Genomic DNA, 9,850 nt, shown 5'->3' with positions numbered 1-9,850 from the left:
CAGTGTTTGCCTAGGTGGCCTCATTCAAAAAGAGATGTATTTTCCTCTCTCACCCGCTTTACAACAATACCAGAGGAGAGACAGAGCAATCCTACAAGAGACAACGCTCTCACTCTCTTTCATAGTGGCCCGTGCGCACACACAGCAGCAGCACGGTGGGCTGAAAGCTGCTGTTGAAACAAATTAAACATACAGACTCATACAGAGTACAGCCCCTCTCAGAACACAGCCTGCTGTGAAGAGACATCTCCCAGGGACAGAAATGGCTTTGGAACACAATCACAACAGGCTTCACTCTACAATTCAAAACAACACAAACAGTCGTCTTTTTTCCAGATGGAAAGTTGGCTCTGGAGACAGAATTGCAAGATCTTCTATTAAAAGAGACGATCTCCCGAGTTCCCCTGAGGGAAGTACAGAGCGCTTTCTATTCCTGTTACTTCCTCACAACCAAGAGGTCAGGTGGTGTTCGACCGATTCTGGATCTGTCGTATTTCAACACTTTCATAATAAAGTGTCAGTTTCACATGCTGACAGTCAGACATCTGATGTCATGCAGAAAACAACATGATTGGTTTGTGACAATAGACCTGGCGGATGCATATTTCCATATTCCAATCTGCCAGGCACACTGCAAATACCTGTGCTTCTACTTTCAGGGGGTAGCCTATCAATACAACCGTCTCTCCTTCGGTTACGCGCTAGCCCCTCGAACCTTTACCAAGTGCATGGAGCTAGCCTTAGCCCCTCTATGAAGGAGAGGTATCAGGGTCCTCCACTATCTGGATGACCTGATTCTGCTGGACGAGTCAAGAGAACAGACTGCCTTGTTGCATACGATGGAGACAGTAGAGCACCTCCAATCACTGGGTTGTGCCATACATTGGACAAAGAGCTCTCTCCTCCCCAGTCAGACAGTGACCTATCTGGAGATACACCTCGACTCCAGGGTCATGAGAGGGAGATTATCCTCAGAAAGGGTGGAAGTCCTACTCTCCCTCCTCCATCAATTTGCCCCAGGAGCCACAGTGACAGCCCTCACTGTGAGGCACTTACTGGGGACAATGGCATCGAGTCACGTCGTGGTGGTGCTGGGTCTCCTTCACATGAGAAGGATACAGTGCTGGTTCAATCGAATGAAAGTAGACTCGATACGGCACAAGAGGCGTGTCCTAAGACCCCCCCTTCTCTATTCTCACAGGTCTGGAGTTTTGGGGGACCCCCAACAGACTCTCAGAGGGAGTCCCTCTGGGGAGAGTGATGTCACACGTGACAGTGTTCACACATGCTTCCCTCTCCAGATGGGGGGGGGGGGGGGGGGGGGACACCCCCTCTCCCTGCACATAAATGCCTTGGAAGCACTTTGCCCCCCAGCTGTCAGGTTATCATGTGCTGGTCAGAACAGACAGCACAACTGCAGCGGCTTACATCAACCACCAGGGGGAGACACACTCCGCCACACTCCTGGAAATAGCAAGGGATTTGCTGATGTGGTCACAAAGACATCTGCTATCCCTCAAAGCAGGGGCGGTTCTAGGCCGTTTTTGGGTGGGCTTTAGCCCACCCAAAAATAGTCTCAGCCCACCCAAAAAAATAGAGGCAAAAAAACGTTTTTTTTTTTTTTTTTTTTTTTTTTTTTTTTTTGAATCCCTCTCCAAATCCATGGTGGTCATTAGTAGCAGTTTCTGACTACACTCAATGCGCTGTGTGCATGTTTCCCCCCCCCCTCTATGTTCTTAGGGTGGGCTGAGACAAAAATTTAGGGGGGTTCAGCCCACCCGAAAAGTTTCTAGAACCGCGGCTGCGCAGGCGCTCCCTCCTCCATATATCTGCCTAATCCCACATCACTTCACACAGGTCACACACACAGTACAGCAGCGAAGTGGTCCTCCACAGTCCACACAATCGTTCTCCCCACTCATGATCAATGAAACTGAGGTGAGCATTGAGCAGTCAGAGTCGTTAGTAGTTACTTAATTAGCGCATATTGATATGCAAATTAGCACGTAACGTTGTCGTAGGCTAAACAAAATAACTTGTCGCTGTGCCTGCCAGACAAACAGGTGGACTGGAGGAAGGTAGGTAGGCTACCATGGCACCAGCCAGCCATGTCATGCTAGCTCGCAGTAAGCGGGTGTAAATGGATGTGATGTTTTTTGAGAAACATATGGGCATAAGTGACAAACATTTTCAAACGGGTCCCTTGTTATCTGAATGAAATTAAGCCCTTCAGAATCGCAAGTGGCTGCTTTACACAGCCTGTCTGATGTGATGATGACGATAGCTTAACATGCGTGCATGGCATCACTTATGTCTTGCTGTGATGTTAGTTCAGTATCTCAATAAAAGTTCTTACAGGCTTGTTATTTCCCTCTAAGGCAGGGATGTCAGAGATACGGCCCGCGGGCCGGATCCGGCCCACGGGCAGGTTTCATCCGGCCCGCGAGATGTTTTGGAATATTAAAAAAAATATATATATATATTATTATTATTATTAAATTCGCACCCCATTATCATGAACTACGTGTGGCTAATAAGCAAGCTAAGAGTTCATTCATAAGTTAATTAACCTGCACTACAAGGAAGTATGTCAGTAGGTCATCAGGTGTAAACAAAGCCGCCATGATGCCACGCTGGAATTGAATCGCGCATTCAGCTACCTACCAAAAAACAAAAGAATCAACAAGATCAGGCACGGACTGCATAATCGGGCACGTCGGGCAAATGCCCGGTGGCCTGGCCTGGCCTGGCCTGGCCTGCAAAAAATAAAAAATAAAAAAAATTGTGCCCGCAGTCAGGCCACTCACTGAACAGCAGGCCAAGCGCCGCCTACTGGTTTACTAGTGGTTTTATTACTTTATTCAGGATTAAAGTGGGTGCATCTCATTGTAAAATTGGACTTGGCCCAAATTGGGCTTCAAACGGCCCAAATTGGGCTTCAAACGGCCCAAATCGGGCTTCAAACGGCCCAAATCTGGCTTTAAACGACCCAAATTGGGCTTCAAACGGCCCACATCTGGCTTCAAACGGCCCAAATTGAGCTTTAAACGGCCCAAATTTTTCTGACGCCGGCACGCGCGTCGGCCCGTATCGGCCTGGCCTGCTTGGTATCTAATGCCCAGCCTGAATTATGATCCCAGTCCGCCCCTGAACAAGATGCTGTCGAAAAAGAGAAAGGTTGACACGGAATGCAGGCAGTTTCAAGAGAAATGGAAGGAGCAGTATTTCTTTTGTGAAGTAAATGGGTAAATGAGTCGAATTGATTTTAGTAAAAAAAAAATCCGGCCCCCATGAGGTCTCAGTTGAACAAATCCGGCCCTCTACCTAATATGAGTCTGACACCCCTGCTCTAAGGGAGTGCAAGGCAGATATTTAAACAGCCTTGTTTGTGTACAGTACCAGTGGCATGGGAGTAATAAAAAGGGATTAAGGACCAGGACCCCTGGTGGTCAGTAAGATGGGCTGGTTGAGCCAATGTTAAAATGATCTTTATTTATTATTTATTTTTGCTTTAAAACTATTTTTTAATTTTCTGCTTAAAGTTCATGAAAAAAGTGGCATTCTTGTTTTTTCACACAATAATTTCATAATACCATTTGTAATGCCACCGTTGTAGTGCTGTTGTTCAAAATTAAAGTACATTTTCTCAGATTTATTGGTGTCTTTCTAGTCACACAATTTAATAGTCAGTGTTTCCCATACACTGATCTATTTGTGGTGGTACACCCTACATAGATTTTGACCCCCACAAATACTGCCACATATTAATTTCAACTAGTTGACTGCAAACTCCTGCTTTAGTGCTTACAGTATATTATTATCTTGTCGGAATATTATTCCAGCCAATAAGTTAGGAAGTTCCCTTTTGATTTAATTTTACTTTTGTTTTGCCTACAAAGCAAAATGTTACTTTACTTGAAACTCCCCTGAAGTGATTTTGGTATTATTTATGCAAGCATAATTCTACCATATAGTAACCTGTATGCAGAATATATATAGTATATATAGGGAAACAATTATTTTTTCATTGCTGTAAAACCACAGAACGGTAAAGAAGATATTGATGTGTGTAGTTCTTCATAGATCTAGTCTCTTCATTTTGATCTCAAAGTGCGCCAGTTTGATCCATTTTTACTTGAAACTGTACAAAATTTTCTTCCGGGGGGGCATGCCCCCGGACCCCCCTAGGGGTTCAGTGGTCCATGACCTTTGGGTGGGCTGAGCCCACCCAAAGGTCTGATGCTAAAACCGCCCCTGCCTCAAAGCTTTATTTCAGAGGTGGAAAACCAAGCATACATCATGGCATACAATAGGAGAAATTAGAACAAATAATTGTGTTTAAAAAGATCTTGGATGCCACAGTAGTGAGCGAGTTTCTGATTTGTCTGAAATTGGCTAGATTATATTTCAGTGTTTGGCTCATCTTCCTTACATGCTTTTTAAAGCACAGAGTGGGATCTAAAATAATGTATTTAAACTCATCAACATGTTTTATTGATGAACATACAACACAAATGTGATGTTGTATGGATATGATGTACTAGATTCAGACCCCAGGAAGACTAGCTGGTGCCATAGACATCAGTTAATGTGGATCCTTGTAAATAAATAAATACCGGTACATAAATAGATAAATAGATAAGTAGATAAATAAATAAATAAATAAATAAATAAATAAATAAATAAATAAATAAATAAATAAATAAATAAATAAATAAATAAATAAATAAATAAATAAATAAATAAATAAATAAGATACCAGGACTAACCGAGCCTTCCTGCAGTTCCTCACAGCTGGGATCAATCTCCACCGTCCCTCATCTGATGTTTTGTAGGCCTGCAGGTCCAACACATCTAGAACCTCCTCTGACATCTGCAGCATGTAGGCCAGAGCTGAGCAGTGGATCGCAGAGAGTTCCTTATCTGATCTGTTCTCTGACTTCATGAACTGTTGGATCTCCTGATGTACTGACTGGTCATTCATCTCCATCAAACAGTGGAAGATGTTGATGCTTCTGTCAGGAGAGGAATAGGAGGTCATCTCCTTCAGGTTGCTGATGGCTGTCTGGATGCTTTCTGGTCTGCTGTCTGTCTGACCCAGCAGGCCTCCTAAGAGACTCTGGCTGGACTCCAGTGAGAGGCCATGAAGGAAGCGGACAAAGAGGTCCAAGTGGCCATTTTTACTCTGCAGGGCTTTGGCCATGGCTTTCTGCAGGAAGACATCCAGGGATATTTCTTCTTCTTCTTCTTCTTCTTCTTCTTCTTCTTCTTCTTCTTCTTCTTCTTCTTCTTCTTCTTCTTCTTCTTCTTCTTCTTCTTGTTCTTCATCGTCTTCTTCTTCTTCTTCTTCTTCTTCTTCTTCCAGGAATGTCTTCAGTACTTTCTTAGTCCTGTTTGTGTAGCATTGGAACATGTAGACTGCAGCAAGAAACTCCTGAATGCTCAGATGAACAAAGCAGTAGACCGTCTTCTTTAGGTGCACACACTCTCTTTTGAAGATCTCTGTGCACACTCCTGAGAACACTGATGCCTCTCTGACATCAAGACCGCACTTCTCCAGGTCTTCTTGGTAGAACATGAGGTTGCCTGTCTTCAGATGTTCAAACGCCAGTCTCCCCAGCTTCAGAAGAGCTTCCCTGTCAGTCTTCGTCAGCTCCTGTTGACTCCTCTCATGTCTCTCATTATACTTCTGCTTCTTCCTCTCTGTCTGAACCAGCAGGAAGTGTGAGTACATCTCAGTCAGGGTCTTGGGTAGCTCTCCTCTCTGGTCTGTAATCAACATGTGCTCCAGAACTGTAGCAGTGATGAAGCAGAAGATTGGGATGTGGCACATGATGTGGAGGGTCCTGGATGCCTTGATGTGGGAGATGATTTTGCTGGCCTGCTCCTTATCACTGCATCTCCTGTTGAAGTACTCCTCCTTCTGGTCATCAGTGAACCCTTGTACCTCTGTTACCCTGTCGACACATGTAGGAGGGATCTGATTGGCTGCTGCAGGTCTGGAAGTTATCCAGAGGAGAGCCAAGGGAAGCAGATTACCCTTGATGAGGTTTGTCAACAGCACATTTACTGATGATGTCTGTGTGACGACAGACACAACCTTTGTGTTCTTGAAATCCATTGAAAGTCTGCTTTCATCCAGGCCATCAAAGATGAACACAACTTTACAGACAGAGAGCTGCTCTGCTGTGACCGTCTGTAATGTTGGATGGAAAACATGGAGCAGCGTGAGAAGACTGTACTGCTCATGTTTGATCAAGTTCAGCTCCCTGAACGAAAGCGGAATCACAAGACTGACATCTTGATTTTCCAAACCCTCTGCCCAGTCCAGAGTGAACTTCTGCACTGAGAAGGATTTTCCAATGCCAGCAATGCCCTGCGTCAGGACTACTCTGATTTTTCTCTCTTTTTCTCCCTTTTCTTCCTCTTGGTCAGGTAACCTTTCTTCATTGTCTTTGCCTTTCTTCTCTTTGTCAGGTATCTTTAAGGGTTTAAAGATGTCGTGGCACTTGATCGGAGCTTCATGGGTCTCCTCCATCTTGGATGCTGTCTGCTGTTTGAGTGGAGCATCATGGAGGGTCTTCATCTTGGACACTGTCTCCAGCTGCCACACCTCATGTTGGGTATTAACGTCTTCACTTTGTCCCACTGTGATGTAGAGCAGAGTGTAGATCCTGTTGAAGGAGGTTCCAGTCCCTGCTTCAGCGGTTCCTGCTTCAGTTCCTTCTGTCACAAATCCACATCTCTTTATCAGAATGATCTTATGCTCATCTAAAACCACCTGCAGAGCACCGTCCACTGGAAGACATGAAGGAGTAAATAAGGGTTACTCAAATACTGTATAGTATCTGGCATGAATTTGATATGTGTGTGTGTGTGTGTGTGTGTGTGTGTGTGTGTGTGTGTGTGTGTGTGTGTGTGTGTGTGTGTGTGTGTGTGTGTGTGTGTGTGTGGGCTCGTGCGTGCGTAAGTGTGTATATACACACACACACACACACACACACACACACACACTGTGTTGTGCTCGCAGGAGCTGGTTTGGTTATGAAATATGATTATTAATAATTATGAATTATTAATATTCATAAATTTATTAGATTTGACAGAAAATATTGTATTCTCTGTAAGATTCGGGGCACCACTGTAGTTAAGGCTACAGACCTGTCTAAAAGTCAGTTATGACTAGTTTAGACACCAAACCAAATTGTCATATCAGTCTCATAATGATATAATGTACATTGTACAGTTGATTGAAGGGTCAAAGTTCGTAAGCTTCTGTCACAGATTTCCACAGATAAAATACCTCATGAATAACAACCAAGATTCATAGCATTATGTAATAAAAAGATTTAATAAATCGCAATATCAATTGACATTAACATAATGATTAAAATATCAGTTCATCACATTTACTTTACAACTAATAGTCTACCACATCTATAGCTAATAACTAATATGAATAAGCATTATATCAATTGTGTGTGTGTGTGCCGGTGTGTGTGTGTGTGTGCCTGTGTGTGTGAGAGAGAAGGAGGGCGGAGAAGGTGGAGTGTCTTATGTCACCCCAGGATTGGCTGAGGGGCGGGCTGATCGTGTGTAGACCGCCTCCTTTTCAAAATGGCGGTTTTGCCAAAGTTGAGGAAGGATTGACCTGGTCAGACAGAGGTGGCTGGGGGGCGGTCTGGAACCGCCTCCTTTCCAAAATGGCGGTTCTGCCGAATTTAGGAAGGGATCACTCTGCCTGCCTAGCCTGGATCACTCTGTGTGAGTGACTAATCAAACTCTCTAATTCAGCTTAACTGTATTTTTGCGGGTGGACATTCTGAACATCTCTAGACCGTTCCAAGCTTAGCCCTCCCGGTTGAACGGGCTCAGCTGGGAGGCCGAGAGAGTGGGGGAGGGTGAGAGGGAGAGGGAGAGAGGAGAGTGGCCCGCTGATGGCCGCCAAGTTCTTCTGAACTTAGCGCTCACCTTCAGGCGTCTATATCATTCAACAGTGTGCAAACATGGTACATCAACATACAGGATACTGTAATCAACACATACATGGTAATGCATTTTAACCCTAACTGCCCAGAACCATTAAACCATAAACTCTCACGTGGGTCTCGCTCTGGGAGCGGGTTCCTCTGTTGCTCTGCACGCGCCTCTGGGGTGCCGTGGAGCGGATGGCGTTGGTTTATGGGAGCGATGGCCTGCAGCGCGGTTCACCCTGGCCTGGGGAAGCGTACAGCGGACGTCTGATGGGGGTTGATGATGCCGGGGGTTGACGTGCAGTCTCTCTGCTCGTTGAGTCGAGGGTCGTGCTGTGCTCTGTGGTCCTTCTTTGTGGCTGGTTGCAAGCCACGGTCTGTCTTGGGCGTCTTTCGTCTGCAGCAGTTGGTTGGCCCTGCTGCGGTGTGGCTCTTCTGCTTCTCCTGCTCCTCTTGGTCTGCTGAGCGGTCTGCTCGCGGTACGTTCTTGTTGTCGGCTTTTGCGGTCCAGCTGGGCTTCTCTGGGCAAGGAGAGCGGCTGGTCTACGCGCAAGTTTGAAAGCACAGGAAGGGCTTTTCCGTGCGACTTATAACACTAAACCGACTTAAATCAAACTGAGATTAAGTGGAACTATCTCAGTTTACGCATGCTATGTCTCGTGGGACTTACGGCGGGCCTTTCAGCCGATTTCTGGTGCTGCTGTGTGCTCGGAGTCCTCTGGTGGCTGTGGTCAGGCCTGGTTAGGCCTTTGTTTCAGAGAGGGTACAGAGAGCGGGGGAGGGGAGCCGCTTCCTGGCTCCTCCAGTCCTTTCCGCATCAAGGTCTGACGGAATCAAAAGCTTACTGTAGACTCATAGTTAAAACTGTTTCCCAACAGTTTTGTTGGAGATTACATATTAAAATGAGCATGCATGGTGGGCCAATCACATCGTTCGGTGAGTTGGGCTATGCCCAGCCCACTTGTGTTATTTGAGTGGGCTCACCCCATTCTGTAAGTTGAGGCAAGGGAAAGGGGGGTTTTATGGCTTGATTACCCTTAGAGATAAAACAATGGCCGGAATCCTTTGAGGCTCGGCCCCCAGCTGTGCTGGTATGGGTAGGGTGTGACCCAGCCCACCAAATGGTACAGTGTTTGGAAGGTGGGGGGAGAATCCCCCTCACTGTCTCTACAATACACTCAAATGTCTTACATTCAAATATATCAGTAATACAGTACAGTCCATAATGTGTCGATCACAACATCCCCCCTCCTCGTCTGTGGACTGCTGTCGACCTGCGGTCCGCAGGCGAGGATGAAGGGCTGTACAGTCAGTTGTGGTAACTTTCGGTCACCATGTCCATCTGTTCTGTGGGATCAAAGTGTCATATTCTGTCTAGGCAGTTCATAGTTCATCATCGGTTCAGGCTTGGTTCTGGGCAGACTCCTAACCATACCTAGACTCATTACCATATAGATAATACAACCTTAAGGTCACATACACAACATCATTTCAAAATCAACAGGGTAAACAGGGAAGGGCAGGAGGAGAGAAGGAGAGAGAGGGTGACAGGGTGTGATTTTGAATGTGTGCTGCATTCCAGCAGTGTTTGTGCATGAGTCTCCGTGTTTATGTAGCTATGTGCCAAGCTCTGTCCTATTTTGATGTGGACTGCCTCTAGCCTACATAGAGATAAGGGTGAGAGCCGAGTGACAGGTGACTGTCAGGGGTGACAGGATGGCTGCAGCCAGTCACCCGCCCTTCACCGAGTTTGATGTCATTTCCTCTGGTGGGAATGACATCCTCTGGTGTCTTGAATGCCGACCCTGCCCGTCAGGCGTCTGGCGCCCGTTCGGATGTCTAATTGGGTGGAGGGCCTAGTGTGCTGAGGAGACTCA

General features: G+C 45.9%; 1 protein-coding gene across 1 annotated transcript in view; it reads right to left on the bottom strand.

Moving 5' to 3' along the window:
- The window catches only part of LOC310790806 (NACHT, LRR and PYD domains-containing protein 12-like), a gene marked incomplete at its 5' end in the record, with an annotated part of 78,249 nt that overhangs the window by 8,499 nt on the left and 59,900 nt on the right, over positions 1–9,850 (bottom strand). Inside the window, one exon of the mRNA XM_083652518.1 lies at positions 4,770–6,798. Within this exon, the coding sequence (XP_083508644.1) occupies positions 4,770–6,798 (2,029 nt within the window). The remainder of the gene's footprint in view (positions 1–4,769; positions 6,799–9,850) is intronic.

This window comes from Poromitra crassiceps (genome assembly GCF_964638095.1).
Source record: "Poromitra crassiceps genome assembly, chromosome: 15".
Classification (NCBI taxonomy): domain Eukaryota; kingdom Metazoa; phylum Chordata; class Actinopteri; order Beryciformes; family Melamphaidae; genus Poromitra; species Poromitra crassiceps.
This window is presented reverse-complemented; position numbering and strand designations above follow the sequence as displayed.